At 37.7% G+C, this 25,855-nt stretch overlaps 10 protein-coding genes across 10 annotated transcripts; 4 read left to right on the top strand and 6 right to left on the bottom strand.

Annotated features, from left to right (window-relative positions):
• Positions 1-21: 21 nt before the first annotated feature.
• On the top strand, positions 22-1,164 carry C9374_012166 (uncharacterized protein; the record flags this gene model as incomplete). Its single annotated transcript, XM_044687902.1, has 1 exon — positions 22-1,164. The coding sequence occupies one exon, from the start codon at positions 22-24 to the stop codon at positions 1,162-1,164; it is 1,143 nt and encodes a 380-aa protein (XP_044542601.1).
• Positions 1,165-1,697: 533 nt separating this feature from the next.
• Positions 1,698-5,182, bottom strand: C9374_012165 (uncharacterized protein; the record flags this gene model as incomplete). Its single annotated transcript, XM_044687901.1, has 4 exons — positions 1,698-2,730; positions 2,822-2,957; positions 3,022-3,777; positions 3,892-5,182. 4 exons carry the CDS (start codon positions 5,180-5,182, stop codon positions 1,698-1,700), a joined length of 3,216 nt encoding a protein of 1,071 aa, XP_044542600.1.
• Positions 5,183-5,528: 346 nt separating this feature from the next.
• C9374_012164 (uncharacterized protein) lies at positions 5,529-7,478 on the bottom strand (the record flags this gene model as incomplete). The annotated part of the gene is made up of 3 exons (XM_044687900.1): positions 5,529-6,360; positions 6,469-6,782; positions 6,885-7,478. The coding sequence occupies 3 exons, from the start codon at positions 7,476-7,478 to the stop codon at positions 5,529-5,531; spliced, it is 1,740 nt and encodes a 579-aa protein (XP_044542599.1).
• Positions 7,479-7,899: 421 nt separating this feature from the next.
• C9374_012163 (uncharacterized protein) lies at positions 7,900-8,445 on the bottom strand (the record flags this gene model as incomplete). Its single annotated transcript, XM_044687899.1, has 1 exon — positions 7,900-8,445. One exon carries the CDS (start codon positions 8,443-8,445, stop codon positions 7,900-7,902), a length of 546 nt encoding a protein of 181 aa, XP_044542598.1.
• A 473-nt stretch (positions 8,446-8,918) lies between these two features.
• Positions 8,919-11,747, bottom strand: C9374_012162 (uncharacterized protein; the record flags this gene model as incomplete). The annotated part of the gene is made up of 2 exons (XM_044687898.1): positions 8,919-11,109; positions 11,164-11,747. 2 exons carry the CDS (start codon positions 11,745-11,747, stop codon positions 8,919-8,921), a joined length of 2,775 nt encoding a protein of 924 aa, XP_044542597.1.
• An 844-nt stretch (positions 11,748-12,591) lies between these two features.
• On the top strand, positions 12,592-13,473 carry C9374_012161 (uncharacterized protein; the record flags this gene model as incomplete). Its single annotated transcript, XM_044687897.1, has 1 exon — positions 12,592-13,473. The coding sequence occupies one exon, from the start codon at positions 12,592-12,594 to the stop codon at positions 13,471-13,473; it is 882 nt and encodes a 293-aa protein (XP_044542596.1).
• Positions 13,474-14,876: 1,403 nt separating this feature from the next.
• On the bottom strand, positions 14,877-16,310 carry C9374_012160 (uncharacterized protein; the record flags this gene model as incomplete). The annotated part of the gene is made up of 1 exon (XM_044687896.1): positions 14,877-16,310. One exon carries the CDS (start codon positions 16,308-16,310, stop codon positions 14,877-14,879), a length of 1,434 nt encoding a protein of 477 aa, XP_044542595.1.
• A 286-nt stretch (positions 16,311-16,596) lies between these two features.
• Positions 16,597-19,743, bottom strand: C9374_012159 (uncharacterized protein; the record flags this gene model as incomplete). Its single annotated transcript, XM_044687895.1, has 1 exon — positions 16,597-19,743. The coding sequence occupies one exon, from the start codon at positions 19,741-19,743 to the stop codon at positions 16,597-16,599; it is 3,147 nt and encodes a 1,048-aa protein (XP_044542594.1).
• A 730-nt stretch (positions 19,744-20,473) lies between these two features.
• C9374_012158 (uncharacterized protein) lies at positions 20,474-22,525 on the top strand (the record flags this gene model as incomplete). The annotated part of the gene is made up of 1 exon (XM_044687893.1): positions 20,474-22,525. The coding sequence occupies one exon, from the start codon at positions 20,474-20,476 to the stop codon at positions 22,523-22,525; it is 2,052 nt and encodes a 683-aa protein (XP_044542593.1).
• Positions 22,526-23,262: 737 nt separating this feature from the next.
• On the top strand, positions 23,263-25,691 carry C9374_012157 (uncharacterized protein; the record flags this gene model as incomplete). Its single annotated transcript, XM_044687892.1, has 2 exons — positions 23,263-25,132; positions 25,201-25,691. 2 exons carry the CDS (start codon positions 23,263-23,265, stop codon positions 25,689-25,691), a joined length of 2,361 nt encoding a protein of 786 aa, XP_044542592.1.
• Between the last annotated feature and the right edge of the window lie 164 nt (positions 25,692-25,855).

Below are 25,855 nucleotides of genomic sequence, written 5' to 3'. Positions count from 1 at the left end.
AAATAAAAAAAACAAAAAAAAATGAAACCACCGACAGAATCATCACACGGGATGGCAACTCTCAATAATAATCAACCCATTCCTCCGTATCTTCAATGTGGTATTTGTCACAATGCTTTGGATGATCCTATCATTCACATTGAATGTCAATTGTTATTTTGTCAAAAATGTGCAAATAATTCAACAGCCAAGTGTCCGCAATGTCAAACTCAATTCACAGAATCATCACTCTCTAAAACTGTTCCACGTTTCGTTACAGATGCTTTACAACAAGTTACAATTCCATGTACAAATTGTCAACAAATGGTTTTGAGAATTCAAATGCAACAACATTTACAAAATTGTGAAATTCCATGTCGTTTGGGATGTGGATGTCGAGTCTCTCCACAACATCAGCAACAGCACGAAAAGGAATTTTGTACAATGTTTCAAGTGAAATGTTCAGATTCAAATGAATGGTGTGATTGGAAAGGTCCAAGAGGTGAATTGAAAGTTCATGAAAATTCATGTGTTTTCTTGAATCAGAAAGAAATGGTTTCAAAATTTAAAGAAAAATTAAATGAACAAACAAAAGAAATGGAAAACAAAATGACCATGCTTTTACAGGAAATGGAATTTAGAAATTCGAAAAATATGTTTGATCTATGTATGGAAATCAATAAGGAATGGATTTCCAATTTGAAACTATACAAGATATATTTGGATAATTACAAATACGATGATACTGGAATATTGCATTATTTCAACGAATGTGAATTTGTTGAATGCACTGTGAATTGCTGTCACATTTTTCACACATGCATTTTTAAGAATTGTCAACAAGTCCATTGTCAGAGCGCGAATGAATGCACGTTTGAGAATTGTGAAGAATTGAAATTTGACACTTTGACCAATGTCACGATCAAAAATACAGCAAAATTAAGAATTTTAGAAGTACAATATGTCACACTCGAACAACTCATTCTCCTTTCTGAACAAATGAAAGATCAACATTTAGAACTGAATGGCGTTAAGGGAACTTTTTGTGAAAAACCAGGATGGTTGGAACAAGTTGCAAAATATCCAAAAAAATTAACATTCTCAAGCATGACTCTTCAAAATGTGACACAGAAATCATCATCCACTCCAAAGAATGTAGAGTTTACAAATTGTCGCTTTATCTAAGACAAGGAAGAGAATCATTGGTTTGTGAAAACAACAATGAGAGATGTTTTAAAGTTTTGTTTTAAATAAATTTAATTTGAATATCTTGCAATTCAGCACAACTTCCTGCACTTGATAATTTTGCAAATCTAAATAACTTGCACATAAATTCTTTCAATTGCTTACTCTCCTCTATCACATTTATACAACAAGGAATAATAACCTCCACTTGATATTGAATGGACTGTACGGTATAAAGTATCACTGGTATTCAGAGGTGATAGAATATTCTTATGTCTTTTAACATCTACATCAATTCCACAAATAAATACACCGAAATGAAAAAACGGCAATTTGACCTCCGACATTTTCGTTATAACGTTGCTTCATCTAATTTTCTTGTCTTTGGAGCTACAGTTCCCAGTCCTGTTTTGAGAAGTCGTGTGAATTGTCCATTTGAATTAAGGTAATTCTATCATCATATTTCCCAACGCTTGTTTATTTTGAAGTCATGACCTTAATACACAGAACATACATATTCGTTAACATCAATGTTAATTCAACTTGCTGTCACGTCTATAATAATATTCAGAAACAGCCATATCGTCCATCATAATCTCCTGAGAAGCAGCTACAAGACTTGCTTGATTGATCGTTGTTGTTGAAGATGCAGAAGCAGCCTTTCCTTGCTTTGAGCGTCTCCATGAGCGATACATTAATATCAAAATGATACTTCCTATTAACACACTCACATAAACAGCAATACCTCCAACAATGCTCAAAGTGGTCACTAGCGGCACTGAAGGTGCTGTCTCAATATCCACGTTACCTTTTTGTGGTTGGGTTGGATCTACCGATAATTGATAAATGCATTCAGTCGAGTCCAGTAATTCCCAGTCTCCTTTTCGATAAGTGGCCAACAATGAGAAGTCTTGTTTAGTATTGGCAGTAATTCCATAATTCACAATTTGCATGCTCAACATTTGATACTCTGCTGCAGCTGCAGAATTGGAAATTCCGCTCACACTTACTCGTTCTACATTATTCTTATCATCTGCATATTCTGTAGCGCCATTTGCCAAGATTAATTGCAAATTAGAACTCTCCTTGGTATTTACATTCCATGTATATTGATTCACAATAAGATCCAAATCATGAATAAGTTTAGGTTCGACGGCAATACTCGATGGCATGTCGTACCAAGCCAATGTTGCCTTAAATGCTGAAGGACTCTTTACCGTCTTTTTCATTCTCAAACACACACGCAAGACTTCTGAAGAGGATGTAAAACCGGCTTCCCATATTTTCATGTCTAATGCATTGCCATTAGAGTCTTTCAAAAGGTTTCCAAGTTGGACCTTGCCGAAACCATCATAAAAGTTTGGAGAGCCATATGCCTGTTGAATATTCTTTCGATTATTTTCATTGCTAGAAACGGCAACGCTTCCTGTGAGTGGTGTAGCACTGTGAATAAGAGCTGCTTTCAACAGGGTGCCTTTTGGAGTGGACAGTTGTGCGTACTTTTGGAAATATTCACGCAAGAGGCTGACAGCACCAGCTGTTAATGGAGTTGCCATTGAGGTGCCACTGCGGTGTTGAATGATCCAAACCAAAGAATTTTTGATTGATATCCACATGATTTTGTTCACAATTACTTGTTTGAGAATTTTCAACATACCTCATTAACAACAAGGCAGCACTGTTGCCAAGTTGTGGTGTTTGTGTACCACATTGTTTTGTGGTTAGAGAACCATCAGAGTGAGTGGAAATAACTGTGTGACCAACAGCCACAACATCTGGTTTGATTCTTCCACCTTATTCATTCATAGGGGAATGATTGAAGTTTCTGTCAGTTTTAAAAACAAATTTGATACTTACCACACGCAGGGCCTCTGCTACTGAAATACGCCAAATTATTTTCATTATAAATCGAGGGTTGTGACGAATATAATTGTGCAATGGTATTGGGACAGCAATATTCCCTCACTGCTTGATAGTTTGAACCTGAATAGGCACAACATTGCGCAGTGCTAGTGAATGGTAAACCTGCATCTTGCATCTTTTTCACAAAATCTTGATAATTTATACCATCTACGAAACCTGCATTACTGGTATGGTGAGCACCAACAGAGATGGTATTTTTCGAAACTGCTGGATAACCGGTGTTACCAAACTCAGATAGGTATCCTGAATTTCCTTGAGAAAACAAAATGACAGCATCTTTTCGCTCCCACAAGAATTTGTCAATGGCTTGACATTGACTGCTGTAAACATTACAAATATTACAACATGTTGAAGTGCCAAAGAGTGCCTTACAATCTGCATTTGTCACAGAGCTACCAGAGGCATAGGTTCCAACAGCTCGTGTCAATTGACAGTTGGAGCAGTCATAATTGCATGACACGAAACTATCGGGTCCACAACCCCAAGAATTGGAGAAGATGCGAACTCCATTGTCATAGGGCAGTTGGAAGATTGGGGTAACAGGATTTGGAATTGAAAGACCACCATTTCCTGCTTGAATGTCTGTGAACCAAATCTTACTTCCTGGAGCCATGCCATGATATCTGTTCAAAGAGACGTTTAGACTTTGATTCTCAATGGATCCCACAATGGCGCCACAAACATGTGTACCTTTTTGTAGTGTACATTTGTCATGCAAATTTAAAACAATAACAATTGCACATTGAGGAAGTATTCAAGTGACACCAAAGTTAAGATGTCAACATTCCATGTGATAGCACTTACCATGACCATCAATACCATCCATATTATCTCCATTCTTACTTGAGTAGTAAACAACCTTTCTTCGATTCATGTCCAAAACGTTCACTGTTGGAGTAGTCTTGGAATCATAGAAAAAGCAATTGTCATGATCAAGGCCAGAATCTGAAACAGCCACGACTTGATTATTACCATAAATTCCCATGTCATAGAATGGTGTCGATGAAGCGGTGGATGATGCACTGGTCGAACTTGCTTGTTGCATGAGTGCACTCGCATAACGATTGTGGAGAGTCATTTCTAATTTTCTCTCAATGAAATGAACATGTGGATGGGACAACAATATCTCACCAATTTGGGCAGCTTTGAGAGGTGAGAAACTCATTTCACATTCATTCGCATGATGGAGAATGATGCTTGTAAATTCTTGATCTTTTCTAAACTTGGATTCGAGTATGGAATTGAGAGAGGAGACGACTTGTTGCAATTCTTCGTGCTCTTTTCCTGCTTGAATGGCCTCCAAGGATGGAATCAGTGAAATGACAATATCCAACATTGATGAAGTCGATTCTGCCATCAATCTCTCCGAATGGGCAGAAGCCTTATTCAATTGTTCACGAGATTTTTCTTCCAAGAATTGAAAATTGAGGGTACTCTTAAATTTCGTCTCGTATTCACCAATCCATTCGAAGAGAGAAGGATTCTCTCGATTCGCTTGATCCAATTCGCTTGCTTTAGCCACTACGGATACGACATTATTCGCGAGAACGCTACCGGAACGCATCCATTTGGTCATGAGCCCTGATGAAGAAAGACTTTGGCGCCGTACGGAAGCTTCATCATGGCTTGAAGATGAAGAACCTCGTGATGAAATATCAACGACCTCATCGTGATGAATAGACTTGGGGCTAGCAAATTTAACAATAAATTGATATTTGGGTTCTTCCATCGCGATGTGGTTGTTGTTGTTATTATCAACAGTGGTAGTCATGGGGCGGAAATTGATTAAGGCATCCATCTTCCTTCGATTCGCCATGGAAAGTAAATTATTTTCCTCATTAAGCACAAAGGGAGTAGTAGCAGCAACGGCTTGTCCATGCTCATCCTCCGTACTCAATGAGCTTGCTCTGAAATGAATCACAGATGATGATGGTTTCTTTTTCAAGGGCAATGAGGAAGCACAGGTCGGAATGATTAAGGCAGCACTCGTCAAGCACACGCACAACACCAGCGCTACCAGGAAGGAACGTAACACTCCTCTGCGGTCAGATATAGATTCCAGTGCAAAAGATGATTGTTCTCTCGAGAGGGTCATGATGATTCTGTAACAAAACGATGATCGTCGTACTATGCTTTCGAGAGACACGGTCAAGTTCAATAATTTTTTTCGGATGAAGTACGCGTGTTTCTTTTTTGGGGTAAGGTACAAATGAGAGTGTGTTGTCTCGTTCGAGGGTGTTTCCTCATGTTCACAATAAAGGCTTATCAGAGTGAGAGAGAGGTCAATTCGTTCTTTAGAAACGAATGTTGTGTCATCCTTAATGGAATGAATAATAATGAAAAAAAATTATGAGTTGAAAATGATGAGAAATGCATCCTATTTCATTCAGGGACCTTGTTGTTCTACGTAATGAATAGAGTGTTAATGGTGAGCATGAAGATTATTGACCTTCTTCCAAATGTGTGACCAAATCTCGGAATGAAATATACGTAGAGAAAATGGTTGCAAACACACCAAAAACAATCAATACAATATCTTTTGCCTTAATGCTCCAATCAATATGTTTCCACATGACCTTCAAGTGAATAGCGCAAGGCATGACCAAAGCTAATGTGGTACCTCCAAATCCACCAATTAATCCTAAAAAGTCTCCAAAAGAAGGAATGAACGCAGAGAAAAACACTGTGGCCATAATCATCATGAATCGTATAAAATTTTCTAGATGGAATGTTGGAGATATACAAGCTTTCGTGAGTAAGTGAAATGCTGACTTGTTAGCTTTGACTTTAGATGTGGTTGTGGAATCGAACAGAGAGTTCAATTGCTTCTCATCACTGATGCTGCTCTCACTTTTTGAATTATTGATTGAATTATGACCAGATTTTGTGGGTTGACTCAGTAGCACATGTTGTTCTTCTTGTCGTTCTTGTGCCACTTCTAATTCTGTTGTTGTTGTTTTCTTGTGAATTTTGTGTCGTATCCATGTTGCAATGGATGTTGTTGCAGAATCCATCATTTGAGAAATTGGAAACAGCTGAATAGGGTATGTGAAAAGGAGTGCAATAATGAGGAATATCTTAATGATGAGTGGCAATGCTCCATCTGCAGGCAGGTTGAACGTTATCAAGCTGTTCACACCCATACCATATGCCAAATATCCAACAATTCCCAATAAAATCATGGAGGCACAAATAATGATCATTCCAACAAAGAGTAACATGGGATATGCTTTCTTGTCTCTCATGTTGCTTTCAATAGGAAGAACTAGACCACTGTTCATAATCATGATGCAAAAAGTGTATGGTTGTTTCCGAAATGTTTCAAATCATGTTGTTTCAAAAATCAAATTCGAAAAAATACTCAAATAGAGTAATACTTACACTCCCTCGAATGCAAATAAACAAATACCAAAGAAGGTGGCAAATTGTTCAAAATTGTAGGGTCTCAAATTTCGATACAGTCCTGGAAATGGCTCTGAAGCAAGTTTGTCAAAGGCAAAATACAACACAATTCCCACTCCTAGAATAATCATAATTTCAGAGATGATACTGACTGGAGAAAGATATTTCAAATTACGAATGCAACAGAATGGGAAGACGGCAACTCCAGTAATGAAAATGAAGAGCGCTTTCCAACCCAATGTCGTTGGTGTTCCAAAGATATTCATTAAATTGGAGGAAATAAAGGTTAGGTACTGTGTATGCAATATTTGAAATTTTCAGAAAAATGCACAATTAAAGATTTGAAAAATAATCACAAGGCATGTTAAAACTAAACATGTCATCAATACACTTACTGCACAACAAAATCCCAATTGTGTAACAAATAAAAAGAAGGTAATAACCACAGTTGCAGTTCGGCCAAAAGCTGCATACCCGATATCGTTAAATGTAATAATTTCTTTCTCTTCTACTGTGGGTGGTGTATTGCTTGTTGACAATGGTATCGAGGGAGTTGGTGATGATTGTGAAATTGAAATTTCATCCTCTACGACAATGCCAATTTCATCCTTTTTCTTTCGTTTCTTTTTCAGCATGTTGTTGAGATACCTCTTACTATCGACCAACAAAATTGTACAATGCACCACAATCAACATGATAATAACAATACTAAAAAGACCAAGCCAATATCCAGCGCATTTAAAAGCATATGGCATTCCCAAAATACCAGATCCGATATTTGCCTTTATGATATTGATGAGAGCAGATGCATTGCTAGAGAGATGTTTTTCCTCTTCCAATGTTTCCATCTTTGGATTCACGGGAATATTTTCATCATCAGCATCGTTGAATATGTTTTCAGCAATTGTCGGAGAAGATTCTTCTTGCCGAGAATTTTCATCATCATCATGACGACGATGATACGAATGGTTCGTAGCCGCGTTTTGCATTTTTTTTGATTTTTTTGAAAATGTTTGGAAATTACAATCTTACAACATTTTGCATTTCTCTTTTATTCTATGAAGTTCGCCATTGAGGTTGTTGCAGTGTTTTACCAAGTGGTTTCAATGCCTTGCCAGTGTTCGCTTCTTGTGCACACAAAAATCTGTGCCTTCATAATAGATCAATTATTCTTAAAATGACACTTGACACTCTAAACACTTTTCAAGAATTGTGAAAATACCACAATCCAACACGATCTTGCATGTAAACATTTGTTATTGGTTCATTGTTAAAAGGTTTGAAGAGCATTGAGAATAGTTTTTCAAGAAAGATGTGCATCCACGAAAAAACACATTAAGGAAATTTTCAATGAACGAGAATTCACATACATGTTGGTGTGTCTGTCTCCTTATTATCATCAGTCTCTTTCTAAACATGCCTTTCATCATGACTTGTTCTTCGTTCGTAATAAACGACAGCATTGGTTGCATCTTGCATATTTGAAAAGTTTTCATCATCATGACCCTCATGAGGATTCACATTATTTTGGACAATCTCTTCTTGTTGCGTGTCAGTAGTACCAGTCGTGTTATTGTTATTATGATTCTTTCTAAACATCCATTTTGCAAAATCACATCCATCGTGTGAATTGGCAACTGTGAAATGAGCCAAATAGGCCGAGATGGGAATGACACAAAAGATGAATACAAGACCACACGGTACGAGGATGAGAGGAACAATACACGAAGGAGTATTGCAGGAGAGAGCTGTTGAAGAGGTCGAGTTGTTGTTGTTGTTGTTGTCATTGTTAAAATTCGTGATGGAATGAATGATCATCAAAGATGAAGCATAGGAATTTGGAGAATTTTCGAACTGGTTGTTGAGAAGAGGATGATGAGAATGATGGATTTGCCGTTGTTGTGGTTCCGAAGAGGATCGTAAAGTGAATCCGTGCATGAATGGACAACAGGACATGATGACCATCATGATCAGTGTCGTTATCATGATCAGACAACCATGTGAATGAACATGGCAAGAATTTGAAAAGGTCAGAATCCTGCAGCAACGACGATCCATGAACTGTTTCATTCTTTTTGATTCTATAAAAACTCGTCGGAGCCAGCAAGTTGATCACAAATTGTGCACTCGCGAGTGTGAAAACCTCCGCTGCACTCATAATTGCGACACGTGCGGAGAGATTCAATATGGAACAATCACCCTCAGAGGTCGTGGTCTTGAAACATTTTGTGAAAACCATCCTTCCTCATGTAGTCCCAGAAATCTTCTCATTCCTCTTGCACTGGACAAGGTTTTAATAACCTTAAACGGATTCATCAAAAATTTTATGAAGAATTGAGTTAGTAGTGACCTTTACCCGCTGTCATAATGTCAAGTCGAGAATAGAGTTTCAAAGTCTTTCCCAATATGAATCGTTCTCATTCAACTCTCTAAGATTTTGATAATTCCAAAGCTTGCTTCACATAAGGCATCAATAAAAATGGATGTGTCAATGCCATGTCATAGTCAGCCTCAATAAATTCCCATTTCGTTTTCGGAGATGCATAATATTCAAACAAGTCTCCATGTAATTCTCTAAATAATTGAGCATATAATGAAACATGTTCTTTCCAATGTTCACACAACACTTCATCATGAGTTTCATTCCTTGTTGCGAAATTATTCATCATCAAAATTCTATTTTCTTCACAAGTTCCATTCATGAGAAATCGAGAGGTCAAAATGAGAAAAGGAATTGGAGCATGATGTCGAACGATTCGTGTGGCATTGACAGGGTGTGGAGTTTCATTTCGTGTATGGAAAAATTTGTCACTCGTCCTTAATTGTTTCATGAATTCAAACACGAGAGGCATTTGTGACATTTCACTCCAAACAGCATCAATAAAATTCGTGAGACGTAATACGGACGCGTATTGAACGGTGATGTTCGAGTTGGGTTTAAATTCTGGAAATGACAAGACATATGATTTCACTCCTCCTAAATAATAACGTTCTAAGAGTTCTTCATACTTTGAGTGCAATGGTTTCAAAACTCCTGGAAAGAGTGTCAAACCAAGAGCCGATTGAAATCTCAATGTGTTCAATTGATTTAGAAATTCTTCTTTTTTCTGTTTCAATCTTTCTTGTTGGTTATAAATTTTCAAAATTCCAACTCGTTCTTCAAGTCTTTCATGAGCTGGATGTAATAATATGACAGCTCGTAACAATTTGGGATAATACTGTAATAGAGTTCGAGCGGTAAAGGTAGCACTCGAATGTGAAATCATGACCACAGTTTGCCCCAAAAATGTTTCACGCATCAAGGCAGCCACTTCGGCAGCTGTTTCATTTCCTAAATTTCGAGGAAATGGACCCGAATATGAAAATCCATAACCTGCCCGTTCTAGTACACAGACTCTCATGCCGTTTGTAGCTAAAAGTTCAACGAATGGTTGGAAATAACATTTGGGACATGCAATTCCAATATCAGCATCGAGTAGTATGATATCGTCACTCGCTTTCGGTCCTTCACAATACAAATGAAGTTGAAAACGAGAACTTTTTGGAGGTTTGATGGTCACCATTTGTGCAGCTCCTCCGCTTAAATCAATGTACGAAAGAGTTTTAGCTGTAAACACTGCTTGTATCGTGACCAGAATGAAAATACTTCCAATGACGAGCCACATTCCGAAAAGTAAACCAATTTTCGATAAAAATTTCACACAAGTCCACCAATCCCATTTCACAAACAGCAAGCGACGTTTCACCAATTTCTTTTGAGTATACTCATGATCGTGTCGCGCCAATATAAATTCATGCCATGAAATGAAAAAGTAAGCCATTAAGGAAGCTAAAAAACAAAACGCAAACCATCCCGACACTCGATCATTTCCTAAAAAGGCGTCACAGACATAAATCATTACAATTAATATCAAACAAGCTGAGCACGTGATTAATGTTAAAATGAACCAAATCAATTTCCATTCATAATACATTAAGGGAGAATAATATTTAGGGTGATGTTTGTGATGAAATTGTTGACGACGTAATTGTTGTTGTTGTGAAATTTGAATCTGTGGTTGAGATGTAGTTGAAGGTTGATCTGGAAATGGAGAATTTAACACTCCTCTCTCTTGTTGTGTCAATGGTTGTTGAGGTTGTGGTTCATGTCGAAGAAAAGAAGGTCCTCCTCCTGTTGTTGTTGTTGTTTGTTGAGTCTGTAACATTTTCCTCTCACTCTGTTCCATTCGTTTCAAGTACTTGTTTCGACAACACACAAAAAAACAATACAACATGAAATAATCTCCAAAGGAATCCCAAATAAAAAGTGCATTCAATATCATGAATATCAAGCTTAACCACAAGACATTAAGGGAATTTCCTCCTGCAAAAAATCCCTTATTTTGCAAACTGTGAACAAGAGCCACGATGAATAAAATCAAATACACAATTTCCATATAAAGTAAAATTAAAGTGGAGACTTTAAAGAGTCCGTGAATGCATTTAAACCATATAGAACCAGAAATTTTGTGTTTTCTGTGTGAAATATGTCCTCTTCCACTACTGTAATGAGAAGGTGCGGAATGCAATATTCTCGCAATTTTAGAAAATCTTGGAAGCACTTGATCTTGAGAAGATTCCCTTAATAATTATTTTAGAAAATGGTATCATTCTAATCATGAAAATAGCACTTACCATCCCACTGTTTTTTTTGGAATTTTTGTGGTTTGTGTTGTCATTGGTGGTGAAGTGAAATGATTTTCAGCGACTAATGATGAAGAAGAAGGACGTGAAGGAGCTTTCTTAAATACCTTAAAAAATCGATCTTTCCATGATAACGATTCTTCCGTCGTTCTCATGGTTCGTTGCTGTGGAGTTGGTTGTGGTTCTTGTTGTTGAATTTCATATTCTTCCAATGCTGGTGTTTCCATTTCTTCTTCAAAATGAATGACATTTGGAGTGTGACCATCTTCCAACACATGAATTCCATCCGTGTCATTGTCTGACTTTGCCATTTGCAAATCCGTTTTTTCAAAATTTAAATTTTCAGGATCAATTCGAAATGGATTTTCATGATCACTGGAAAACATTTCATCTTGTTGATGTTCATGAAATTGTGGAAGATTTTCTTCCATTGAACGATTCCCTCGATCGTGTGTGAGAGAATGTCGATCATGTTGTTGTTCGGAAGTGTGAAAATTTTGAGGTGTGGTTGTGGATGACAATGATGAAGATTTTGAAAAACTGTCAAACGTATAATTACTTAGAGGATGAGACATGTGGTTGTTGTTGATGATGATGAGAATGTTCTTCTTCGAGTATTTCGATTAGAAGTCTCCAAATAGTAATAGCAATCAATAGAAAAACGTACGATGGTTTTGTTTGCTGACAATGTCTTCTTCGAAACCGTTTTTGGAAAATCTCCTTAAAAGTTTAAAATGTATTGAGAGAAAATGATCGATTCGTGTGGGTTTCGTTAATGTGAATTGCAATCATATTTTGTAAAAACTAGTTGAATGTTATTAATAACAAAAAGGACATTCGCATTTCCTCTGAAAATGGTTCTTCATGTATGATTTGAATATAAAAATTCAAGTTGATCTTAAATTTCAAAACCAAGACATGCCAGATGAACTACAGCAAGGTAATATCTGTGATGGACTCCAACATTTGAAAGAACTAGATTCATTGATGTCAAGTTGTCACTTGCCAAAACAACCGAAAGAGCTTTCGCCCTTGATTTAAAAATTTTTTTGTTTGGCCGTGCCAGTCGTGTCAGTTCCTTCACCCGAACACGAGTGTGTTCTTCTGCTTTCCTTGACCCATCAATGCCACCTGTCATTGACCTCATATTCCTTCAACCACTATTCTAAAATCAAGTTCGGTCCGATTGTTCATTAGAATGCGACTCTCTTAATCGAACGAGTTCCGATGCTGCTATTCATCTCAGTGCATTCATAAAAACTCATTGTCCAAATTTTTCAATACTCAAAAAACAACAAGAAAAAAATTACAATCTTTCCAATCAAGCACTCAACCAAAACCTCTTGAAAATTCTTCCTTACTCCCTCTCGTGTTCTCTTTCCATTATTCAATAATACTCACAATTCTCTTCAACAACAAATGCTTTGTTTTGTTCATCAAGTTCCATTTCAATCCTTACCAACAAGAAGAATGAACGATTCCACTCGACGACGACAACAGACACATTTCGAAACTGTGGACATGTCGATGAGCAGTGCAAGCTCGACGACTTCTCACATGAATATGGAAACATGTCCTTCTTCTCGAATGAAACATCTTGTTTCTAACCGTTCGACCGAAGAACTGTCACATGCCAATGTACCCTATGTCCATACAAATTCTACTGTACGAATGATGGTATCAACGGTGATGAATCCCATTCGAACAGTGGTCATCACACCTGCCATGCATGCTTGTTGTCCTTCACCTCCGTTGTCCAATCAAGATTCTGACAAGTCAAAAACTTGGAAAACGTCCTCCAACCAAAAAACTAATTCTCCTCGTCGAAATTCGTCTCCAAAATCTGTTTCTCCACGTGCTGCTTCTCCTAATACTAACTCGTCTAGTTCTGGGATCAAAAAACAACACAAATCGAATACTCTCTCTCAAAAAGGTTCTTCGAAAAGTAAAATTTCATTGTCGGCCTCTGATTTGATTCGAGTGATGGCACTCCCTCAATCCATGGCTGCAAAAGAGTTGGGTGTGAGTTTATCAACGTTAAAAAGAAGATTCTATGATTTGAAAATGGGTCGATGGCCTGGATTGGCTAATCCAACTGGTTTTTCTCATTATTGCTCGAGTTTGGCATCTGACAGTTCTTCTGTCCATTCTAACGATGCTTTGTCGAGTTCGAGTGCGAATCATTCACGAAAAGCCGAATTGTCATATATTATGAATCCAACAAATTTGGAAGAGAGTTATTTGGATCAAATTGCTCTTGCTGTGTTGAATATTAGTTTTAAACAAAATGTTTGTAAATAAAAAAACTTTCATTGCTTTTTTAGAAATGTTGATTAGATAATATTTTCTGGTGAGCTTGGTGGAATAATTACATAATATTTATTCTTATTCTTCTTGAGCAATTGTTCAATTTATGAAATGTCTTTTTTTGGTCAAACAAAGAAACAAAAAAAATGAATGACTTAATGGATCTACAAGATCATGAGAAATTGAAAATGGAATGGTTACTCAATCATAGCTCTCATTCAAGTCGTGAATGTCCAAAATATAATGATCCGAGTTCTTGGAATGTACAAGTAATTTTATTAAATTTTTTACAAACAGATTTCATAATTGTCATTCCGATCAACGAAATGATCCGACATTAAGATTATTAGAAAAATTACAACAAAAATTGAAACAAAGTGATCCAAAACCCTTTGCCATGCATTTTGAATTATTGTATACTTTTGGTTCTTATTTGGATGTCAAGAAGGATGTTCGTTTTTTCAGTCCGACAGATGTCAAGATTAGTTATGGTCATTGTGTGATTTTAATTTTCGACTCACATGTGAAATGTATGCATGTCTTTGATTTATATTCAAAGAAATATAGGACTAGTGTGTATTTTGATAGCACGATTAGTACTGCTCAGTTTTGTGTGGAAAAGAATTATGATCAGCACCATCATGATGCATTATTTGTGACGGGTTGTCATGGAACGCAAGTTCACAAGTACGATTTAAATCGCCTCTTGAATTTTAAACCTAATTTTTTAGTGCCATCCATGAGGAATCAAGCGAATGAGGATTCCTTATTATGGAATATTCAGGCAAGTTACCAAAGGGAATTACCATTCTCTATTCGACTGAATCGAAGCATTCAACGCCTAATCGAGTGGCATTTTGTGAAAATAGAGAAAATAGCGTTCTTGTTTTTAATGCAACAACGGGAATATTATTGTCAACCATTACCTTATTGAACAGTCCTGGAGTGTTTGAACCTTGGGCAATTACAAGCAACCATTGGGGAGAGTTAATTGTGTATGATATCAAACAATTCTGTATCCAACGGTTTAGAGAAGTGGATATGAAATGGATATTATTTCAATCAATTGGAATAACGAATGTAAATGCGTATCATTGCTCTGTTCGAACGCTCTGACATTCATCATGGAGATGCACACGAACGATCATGTTAAATACAAAGCGAATGATACAGTCAGGAGCTTGTTCAAAAATCAAAACGTTTGGAATGTGTTTGAATGAATTCACTGGAGAATTGTTGTTTTGTGAGTTCACCAAAGCAAAAGTACATGTGATGAGGTAGTGGAACGTGAGAAAATTTCTATCTATTAGAGAATAGCAGAGATAGAATATTACTCTTTTGTTTGATTACAATTCAAAAGTATTATGGAAATTAGTGCAAGAAACATTAAGACCATTTTACTCTTGCTTCAATAATTCACAAATTCGATCCAGATCAGGATGATTTTCAATATAGGCTTTTGTTTCCTTTTCAAATATGGAAACCAATTCGTCAGAGACCTCATCCAATCCGTAATCGCCCAACTTGGGTACATTTAAACGAAAATATTCACACAAAGTTTTTCCTTCCTTAAAGAACTCGAGTTGAGCACTCGCCATTTTGTGAATTCTTTCACTACTTAATTGTAAATTAACCACTGATAACAAGGTGTTAATTGTTTGTGAAATTCCCTTAAATACTTTTGAAATTCCCTTCTTTTTGGTCTTGGTGGTTGGACTAATATTTAAATTCACTTCCTCGTCACCATCATTTGTATCACTTTGACTTGATTTACCTGAGAGAGCACCAGTACCTAAACTAATGAATACAAACTTGTCGTGATTAGGGAATATTTGCTTAGTCTCGTAGAGAGCAATTGAAGTTGGATTATTGGCAACAACAGCTCCATCTATACATTCAGTATCTCCGATTCTTCTCGCTTTGAAATACATGGGGGCAGCAGAAGTTGCTCTCAATGCGTCTGTACAAGTGATACCCACTCCGGATAAGGTACCTCTATAAAAGGTTGGCTGTTTTTTACTCGATGAGTCTCCATTCTTAGAACCATACTCATAGGGATCGCTGTATGTTCTAAGAACACAGGCTGTTGGCTCATCGAGGTTCATCTTTGGATTTGTGGACTTGTTCATGGTTGTCACAATAAATGTCAAAGGTTTTTTGGCATGCATGTGATTCAATTCAACATCTTGGCTTAATTTGAGAGAGGAGAGCTCGAGAGGATAGCCATCATACCAGGATCTTCCTCGTAGTACCTTCATGGTTTTAACAAAGGACTTGTTTCGTGTGGTTTTCAGATCAAAAACGGTTCTTCCAATTTCAATATAGAATTCCTTTGCAATCTTCATTGGAATTCCTCGATTGATGAGGAGAGCGCAAATTCCACCTGTAGATGTTCCAGCAACAATATCAAAAATGTCACAAATTTTCTTTCCTACTCGTTCCTCAATGACTGTAAGAATTTCAATGAGAATTAGCCCTTTCATACCACCTCCATCCATTGTGAGAACCTTTACAGTTTTTCCCTTCTTTTCTTGTCGTAAATGATCAAAATTGGTAACTAAATGACCATCGACATTTTTCCACAAAACAGCTGATGGGTCGTTAAAGTCAATATCCAATGCAGGGTCCTCAAGTTTCACGTTGAAAATTCTTCTTCTTCTATTCTTTTTATCCAAAACTATTTCTTTGAGGAAGGTTGGTTCTGAGAAGTGAATTTTTGTTCCCTCTTTATGGAAGAATTTGGACTTTTGTTTGAGGGGATCATAATTTTCCTGCGCATACTTCTCAGCCCAGAACCATCGATCTAGAGTTTTCAAAATATAATAGTCCATCTTGTATTCCTCTTTAAAATTGGGGCACTGCTCGAGAAGGGAGTTGATTAAATTAAGCAAATAGGTGTGGTTCTTAATTTCTTGTTTTTGATGGAATTTTCTATACTTTTTCAATAACAATCGCTTGGAACATAATACAAGAAATTCACATCTCTCATTCGTTCCTCTTCATTCACAAGATCAAGATAGTCCAAAGGTCCCAAGGAACGATTTTTTGGCTTTTCTGCAGGTTGAATTTTTGGTGAATTGAGATCTTCTTTTGAGCCACTAGAAGAGCTCGCACTCGTCACTTGATCTTTTTGAGGGGTGTCGCGTCTGATGACTCGGCAGTAGTGCTTGCTGCATTGGTGACAGGGCTCTTGTCCGAGGATGATTTTGCGTGCTCCTTTTCTTCCTTAGCTTCTTTTTCTTCTTTTTCTTTTCGTTTCTTTTCGGCCTCTCTCCACTCTCTAAAGTGATGAACCAAGGTTTTGGGAAGCACATTCTTACTCTTAATCTTTTTTCCTGATAATTTTTCAGTAACTTTTCTGGCAAATGAGAATGAATGGCAATTGTAGTACGAGTAGGTATATTTTGTGTTAAACTCGTTGATAATTGCGCAGGTGGCATCAATGATTTTGGCCACTGGTTGTTCCGGTAATACAAATTCAATCGTTGGACAATCCACTAAATCACTCTTCTCGACAGTGAACTGATGAACGAGCGAATCTTCGAGCCACACATACATTCTGTTGAAAATTTTCACTCCAAACTTGAAATAATCCAAATCCTTTGTCCACAAATCTGAAATAATTTTCAGTGGTTCAAATTTAGTAAAGCATGCATCAATGTCTAACAAGACCAATTCGATTGTGACAGCTCGAATCTCTGTCTCGGAACTAAATCCTAGCGATGGTGTAATTGGAGCCACATTGAAACTTTGCACTCTTCTGTGAGATTTCTTTTTATCGAGAGGTGAGAAAACAGTCTTGTTTAAACCTCGAACGCTGCCACTGCGTTTCATATGAGCTCGTGACATGTCAAAGTTGGATCCATTGACTGGAAGTGACATTCCTAGTTGTGAATCTGTTGATGAGGGTGAGGTTACTGCGGAGGATCCTCCTGGTGTCATGTCTTCATTTCCGAGCATGAAACGAATATCACCTTCCGATTGGTCCAAAATGTTACCATTATTAGCGCCAGAGAATGCGAAGGAGTTTTGTTCAGAAAGGTCATGGATTGTTTGTTTTCCTCGAGATGGAGGCGTTTTCATGGACATATTGTCTTGAGAGTCATTACTACCATTCGAGCCGGTGGTTGTGGTGGTGGTGGTCGTTGAGCCAAGTTGCATGCATTGAAAGGCAGCCGTATCACTCTGTACTCTCCGATGAGGGTTTGTTGTCGAGTATTGAGCAGATGGATTCGTTGCTTGGTTTTGGGTGGCTGAGGAGGAAGGTTTCAAATTAAGGCTTAATTGTGTATGATTTTCCAATAATAGCCTGGATTGAGAGAGTGTTGAATCATTGGTATTTTGAGAAGAAGAAGGAGGAGGAGGTGGCTCTACATTAATAAGATGAGGTGGATGATTCACTTGTTCTGAATGAGTAGTAGATGCCTTATCGCATGATGATGATGCTGGCACTGTATTTACAGGATTGATATTTCCGTTATTATTAATAATAACGGGATTAACCATTGAGGTCGTATGATTCGTAGACTCACTAAGATTTGAAGAAAGCATGGCGGTTGGCTCCTTAATATTTAGATGATGATGAGCCTGTTGTTGGATTTGATCTCCAATTTCAATTAAGGCTTGAGTTGCACCACTACTGCCACTCTCTGAGTGAGGAGTTTCTGAGATTGAAGCTGCAATGGTATGATGGTGATGACCCGAAGAGAGTTCCTTGTGTTCTTGTTGTTGTTCCACTAAGGTTGTCGTTTTTTCTATTGTTGTTATGGGTGCCGACGTCGACGATGAGGATCCAACGGATGGTTGTGCCATTTTCGGTTCGTTGTTGTTCTTGATATTGGCATTGGCAGAAGAAGAAGGAGGAACCGTTGATGTCATGAAAGCCTTCTCATAAGGCGTGTAAAAGTAGTAAATTTTGCAATTATTTAAATTCTCAACACTCACAGAACTTGGAGAATTCGCTCCGGATTGATTCATGTTTCCTGTGGTGGTATTCGTGGTGAATAAAGACACACCACCGTTCATCGAATCGGAACCTATGTGTTTGCTCGGATGAGTGGTTGAACCTCCTGTGGCATCGTTGGCAGTCATACGAGTGGTAGCAGCTGCGGTTGTTGTGGTTGTGGAGGGTGATGGCTGTGGTGCCTGCAACAAAATGTTCACTGTATCTTCTTCCGTAGTCGATGAGGTAAACAATGCAGAGGCTGAAATGGCAGCACTCGAGGAATGTTTCTTATTGTAAGCATTAGAAAGGAAGAGTTTGAGTGCAGATTCCTCTTGAAAAAGTGTTCCATTCATATCGTTCAAAAAGATACCCGAATTGGGAGTTGTTGTTTTAGTAGTGGAATTGAGAAGGTGGGTCGATGATGATGATGGAATGGATGATGAAACTCCCAATGATGAAGAGGCAATTGAACTTGTTTGAGATGAAGCCAATGAATCGAGAGAAACACTTTGAGAGAGTTGTATTCCTCCTCCATTGCTTGTTGGATGATTATGAGATCCAACAGCTCCTCTCATGGTACTCACGGAACGTTGATGTCTTCGTTTCATCATCATGGCACTACTCTCTAAAGCCGTGTACTGCGTGAGATAGATGGGAGAGCAGGAAACTTTGGAACGAAGTGTCGAGAGAAGATGAATATCGTTCTTGTGAGGCAGACGAATGTTGAAGTACTTGTGTGAGGCGTTGTTGCTCATGTCTTCTTCGGCATCCTCATCATCATTCCCGTTATTGGGCTCCATAACATCTTCATCGTCATCATCAATATCGGATTGAGAGGACGAAGAAGAGCCTTCCTTTTGTTGTTGTTGTTGTTGTGATTCCTCAGAAGACATTTGAATGATACTCTCTCTCGGTGTGGTTGATTCAGAGGATGATGGAAGGAGTGTGGACTCTTCATGGTTGGTTTCAACCCTTGATGACATCATGTCCTGGCTGAGAGAAGTACCAAGTTCAGAACTAGTGGTTGTCGATGATGAGGTCTCTTGTTTGGATTCTTTCTTTTTATCTTCCAGAACATTGATGTCATGTGTATGGATAGTCGCTGTAGGATGTTGCTGACCGTTACTGTTGTTGTTGTTGGTCATTGTTTCCGTTTGTGTGAGCCGGCTCTGATGTTGTTGTGTCATGTCTTCTGCTGCGTGATTGGTGGCAGGCAGTGATGACGTACTGTCAGCACACGGTGAAGAATTACTTGTATTTGAAAGAATTGTTGTTGTATTCACTGAAGACTGTGCTGATGATGATTCAGAATGCAACATGATGATGATGTTTCTGCGCAGTTTGGTGAGTGCTTCCGACACAAAAAAACTGAGCGCTTGATTTCAGCAAATAATCTCTGGTCACCAACAAAACACGGATATTCACAGAAGCGACCGAATACTGTTTTTTTTGTGCACAACAAATTATGATAATTCTGGGGACAAGTGACTGACTAGTGTACGATTTTAAAGCATCAAAATTGTAAGAGTCGTACAAAATTCTCTCAATTTTTATCAATTGTCCTCATGTTAGTGAGTACGTACTTGTATATGACGGGTCATTGCAACAATATGAATCACGCAAGCAAAATCATGATGAGGAAATTCAAACTATTCACAAAATGGAAAATATCTAATCACCAAAGATGGTTGTTGATTTTCAGTATTGAAATTCAGGGTGTTTGCAGCACAAGATATCGAATAGGTAAGGGAAATGGCAAAATTGACCATTCCGTGAACATTCAGAAATTCTACCTGACCAATGTCTGTCAAAGTTTCTAGAGAAAGCCAAAAACAGGTACGCGTTTCAAAACATTTTTAAGCCCCCCTTTGTATGTTCACAATCTTCCTCCAAGGGAAAAAGGAAAAAATTATGTCATGATCTCAAACAATTTTTGTTGTGGCGAATATTGTAACATATACCGATGGATCCAGTTGAAATTCTTACTTTCAACACAACTAACTAGTCTGCAATCTTCCTTGCAATCCAACCCAATTCAACACTAAAAAAATGAATGAACGCATGCTCTTGTTTTTTCTGTGCAGTCTCATTCTCTTCTTTTCCATGTTTTGTTTCTATCCGAATCTGGTGAATAGGGCGAGAGAGTTATCTTCTCTGGACAGTTTATCGGAGGTAATAGAACACATTGTTTGGAAATCAAAACACCAAAATATTCACTTCTTGATGGAAATGTGTATATTTATTGGTTGTGTGATTGTGATACCGTACTTTCATATCGGAAAAACATATAGAGATGCTGTGGAAGGAAAATTAGTGGGATATGGATTATTCCCATTATTAAGTTATTGTATCGGAATGTATTTTGATTTGGGAGCAGGATTTACCGATGGAACAGTGGTGGTGCGGTCCATTGCTCAACAACAAAAACAAATTCAAGCTTTATATACTGACTCTAGGCAAGATATATTGACTTTTTCAAAGCCATTCTCTGTATTTCATGCGTGTCTGCTCACAAACATTCTAGCTTTATATTTTGAAGACAATTTTCAAATCATCAAAATTTTAATTTTCGGAAGCTACTCAGCAGCCTTGAGCATTTATTGGCCAATTTCTTCAAAGTTTACTGCTCAAATATTGAAAATATCGGATTTGAAACTGGCCATCACTACTTTTGATGTTGGAGCGCTGACAAGGTGGCTGAGCCCTCACGAATTTTTCTCGCTATTCATTGTGGTCATTATTGGGTTTTTAGTGTTTGAATCTACGTTTTCCGTGTGCAGAAAATTTTCTCCTCACTCGTTCACGTTTGGAGAGAGTATTATTATGAGCAATGTGATGAGTATATGTTTTTTGAGATTGGTTGATTTATCTCGTAATGCCCATCTTCTCGTTGCAGATGATGTTTCAATGATTGAAGCTTTCATAGAATTAATGGTTTTATCGACTGTATTTTTTGGTGTGACATGCTATCTCATATTTGTCAAATGGACTCGGCGGAGGTATAACACCATTACCAATTATGTGGCCTATGCAGTGGCATATTATTCTGTGGTGTTAACATTTGTGACTCAACGGGTGCTGTTGCCTGAGGAAACAACAAATTTAGTTCAATTTGACGTGAAGCATCCCGTTCTGTGGCTATTGGAATTCATCTTTCTCAAAGACATTTATCATGTTTACTATTTAGTGTATTGGCTTGCTTGTATTTTCATAATATTTATTGTCATGAGTTTTTCTAGAGAAATTCAGGTACCTGTAAAGCCGCCACCAAAAGTCGTCTCATCAGGTGACCCAAAGACATACCGTCATAATTCTACTGCACCTACCAATGAAAAGTCCGAGATTTCAAAATCTGTGGAAACAAAAACTCACAGAGACTTGATTCTACTTTTTGGAGACCGCATTCGAGTTCCAAAAATTATTTATCGAAAATTTTTCCACATTATGGCCGTAGTTATGTTTGTTCCTTGCACTATTCAAAAGCCACTATTTATGTGCCTCAGTTATGCTGTGGCAGTTTGCTTATTTTTACTCATTGAGAGCTTTAGAGTTCAATTCATCACTGAGCACGATAACAACCGTTTAGCAAAAGCTCTCCACTTTTACATCAAACAATTCACAGATAGCCGAGACTCGGGTACATTTATTTTAACTCATATTTATTTACTGATTGGTTGCATGATACCTACATGTGTAGAAATTTTCAGTCATGAAACTACAATCAACTATCATAGAACTCTCTCTGGCGTGTTAATTCTGGGAATTGGTGACACAATGGCTTCTATTGTTGGATTCAATTTTGGAAAAACAAAATGGAATTATCCTGCAAATACTCGTAAATCCATTGAAGGAACCATTGCCTCGTTTATTTCAGTGTGCGCCATTGCATTTCTAGTGGTTCCTACACCTTCATCATCCAAACTCGAAATTTTAAGCTACATTTTCTGCGCATTCTCTGCAAGCGTACTCGAAGCTTACACCGTTCAAATTGACAATTTAATTTTACCAATATTTTTTTACACATTATTATGTGCATTTTCGACAGTGTACACTATTAAGAGCAAATTGCTGGTACCTATTTGGAGAAGTGGGTGGTTTTAAGCAGTTAATCATTGAGATGTGCTTTCGATCTCCAACTGTTGTTTTCTGAAAGGAGTAAATGCATTGGCTTGGAACCATGGCAGAATGGAACCACAGCAAGTGATTAAGGCATGCAAACGCCACATTTCAGCTATTCAATCGACCGATTGAATTAAGGTAGACAAAGCTCTTGATGAGAATGGGCCCAGGTTCAACCTATTCGAGCACACGCATCTGAAAATGATGAATGTATTTTTCAATTTCAGGGTTGATATTCGTTGAAAATCCATCTCATTTCTAATTGGATGCATTGAGCTTTATCCACCATTCAAATACTAAAACGAGGTTCAACTTGAAATTGAGACTTCATATTCAATCTATATGCACGTGCCTTTTGTTGCGATCTGTGAGATTGTCATCACTAGACAAACGCCATAATCCTGAAAATTCACAAGTAACTGCAAGCCCTCATTATACAATGTTACAGTGCATCTCCAAGTTGAAAAACAAACAAACTCTCAATTTCTCCTGCTTCCAACTCTTCTCCAAGTGTACGCATGATTTAAATTTGAAGCGAAAGTTGGAGTTGGTTTTATTTGAAAAAAAACAAAAATGATTCCTCCGCAGCATGAGAGTACTCTCGTGCACAACTCGAATTTCAGTCAATCAAAAACGAACGGAATGAATATTAATAATTCGTCGACCACGTCGAAGAAGAGTTGGATGACCATTTTCATTTATATTCCTCTTCAAAGAAGATGATTCATGGAGAGGACGAGAAGGAAGGAACCAGCAGTGACAGTCGACTCGTCTTTATCGGTGAAGAAGGTGAAGATGACACAATAGGCTTGATCCCATCTGTGAAAGCATCACACGAAGGTCCACCACCAACACATTCATCAACGTTACACACTTCACAAGAAACCTCAAATGTGGTCTATTCATGGTTCTCTTACATGATGTTTTCACTGATATTCCCAGTCGTACGTCATGCATTTAAACACAAATCGGTGGATTTTCAACATCTGATTGAAATACCAACGAGTTGGAAATTTTGTAACACGACAGGAGAATTGGAACGAATTCTCTCTCGGAAAAAGATTGCCACCTCTCGTCACTTATTTTGGGAATTTGTGAAATTGTATTGGAAAAATTTGGCAGCGAGTATGATTTTCAGATTTATCGGATTGGCGAGTGAGGTTGGGAGAGTGTTTGCTTTGGAACGAATTCTTCGATACACGGAGGATGTATTGTCAAAGCAAGATGTGAATGTCTTTACATGGCCAGTGCTGGGATATTTGGGAGGTTTATGTCTTGTCATGTTTGCATGTAAGGGTATAAAATCGGCCATGGGATGCTATGGAGTCATGGTGTTGCAGCAAATCGGACACTTCTCTAAGAATTCACTGTTGGATGCCATCTACAAAAAGTCATTAAGGTTGAGTTCGATGGCACGGAATACTTACACTAGTGGTACTATTATGAACATTTGTACGACGGATACTTCGAGACTGACTTGGTTTTACTATCATGCTGGAATGGTATCTTCGGTTGTGTTCACACTTATTACTTGTGTGGGTCTTGTGTATTACTTTATTGGAGTTTCTGCCTTTGTTGGATTTTCAATGATTCTGTTCATCATTCCACTCTCATTTGTATTCATGAATGTTCATGAAAAGTTAGAGGAAAAAGTGGAAGCTTTCCAAGACAAGAGGAGCGAAATTATTTCACAAATGGTTTCTTGTATGCGATTTGTGAAATTGTATGCCCTCGAAAAATTATTCAGAGACAAAATTATGAACATTCGAGATGATGAAATGAAGACGTATCGAAAGCAATACATTTCTATTGGAGGTATCAACGCCATTTGGTACTTTTACATTCCATCCATTACATTTTTAGGCTTCTTACATTTTTGCTATTTTAGAGAACAAACGTTGACCATGACAATTGCTTTCACTATATTGACTATTTTGGACACTGTTCATTTTGAAATGATTTTCCTTCCAGAGAGCTTAATTGATATTTCCAAAACTTGGGCAAGCATGAACAGAATTTTGAACTTTTTAAATGCAGATGAAATTGAACCTAAACAAGTTGAAATTATGGCTAATGATGACATGGTGGCTCGTGACAATGATGAAGATGATGCTCCTATGATCTCGTTCAAGGACGCCACTATGGCTTGGGAGCAAGAGGAAGCTGTTTTGAAGAATATTAATTTGGATATTAAGAGAGGCGAATTTTGTGTTGTCATTGGTCGTGTTGGCCAAGGAAAAAGCTCCATTCTCTCTTCAATTTTGGGTGAATTGAAAACCATTTCAGGAAGTATTGAAAAACGACCAGGTTGCTCCTATTCCTATGTTTCTCAAGAATCGTGGATTAGAAATGAAACTATTCGAGACAATATCATGTTCGGAGAAGAGTATGACGAGGAAAAATATGTGAAAGTGATTCATGCATGCAACTTGGAGACTGATTTTTCACAGTTAATGGCTAGTGACTTGACAATCATTGGTGAAAAGGGAATCAACTTGTCGGGTGGACAAAAGACTAGAGTTTCCCTAGCAAGAAGTTTCTACTCGGACACTGATGTTTACATTTTGGATGATCCATTATCTGCAGTTGGTAAGTGACATGTCCTCTTTTATTCAAAAATGTATTGATTTCAACGATTTCAATTTTGAACATGATAGATGTGCATACAGCAGATCATATTTTGGAGCATGGTATCTTTGGATTATTGAAAAACAAAACAGTTGTGATGGTCTCCAATCACATCCATTTCATTCAGAAAGCTCACAAAATTGTTGTCATTGAGGGCGGATCGATCACTCAACAAGGAACCTTTGACCAATTGTACAACGATCCAACCAATGAATCTTTCAGAAATTTAATTAATGAATTTAGTAAGGTGAATGCTGAGAAGGCCGAACAAGAAAAAGAAGAAAAGGATTTGTTCGACTATGACGCCACCTCTGTGGACGAGCAGGAGTCTTCGTCAACTTTGGAGACCAGTATACTCTCTGAACAAACAGAAACGCATCCTTCTTCTACCAACAAGCATGCTCCTCACCAAGTGAACAAGTTCCAACCTCTCCCTTACGACCAAGAATTGATTTCCAAGTATAGTATCACAGACCAAGAAGAGGAAAAGTCTAAAGGACTTTCAATCAGAAGATTTTAATCTTTGCTGTTGGCTTTAGTATCCTTTCATTTGCAAGCTTGTGCCTCTTTGGAATTATTCAAGAGCTATTAGACTTGGGCCACCATTACATTCTAACCTTGTGGAGCGGTGATGAGGAATACAAATCACACTCACTGCTATTCTACTTGTTGGGCTATTCCTTA

The sequence above is a fragment of the Naegleria lovaniensis genome (assembly GCF_003324165.1).
Source record: "Naegleria lovaniensis strain ATCC 30569 chromosome Unknown tig055, whole genome shotgun sequence".
In the NCBI taxonomy this organism is placed as follows: Eukaryota; Heterolobosea; class Eutetramitea; order Acrasida; family Naegleriidae; genus Naegleria; species Naegleria lovaniensis.
The sequence above is the reverse complement of the archived record's forward strand: the minus strand, read 5'-3'. Positions and strand labels throughout refer to the sequence as shown.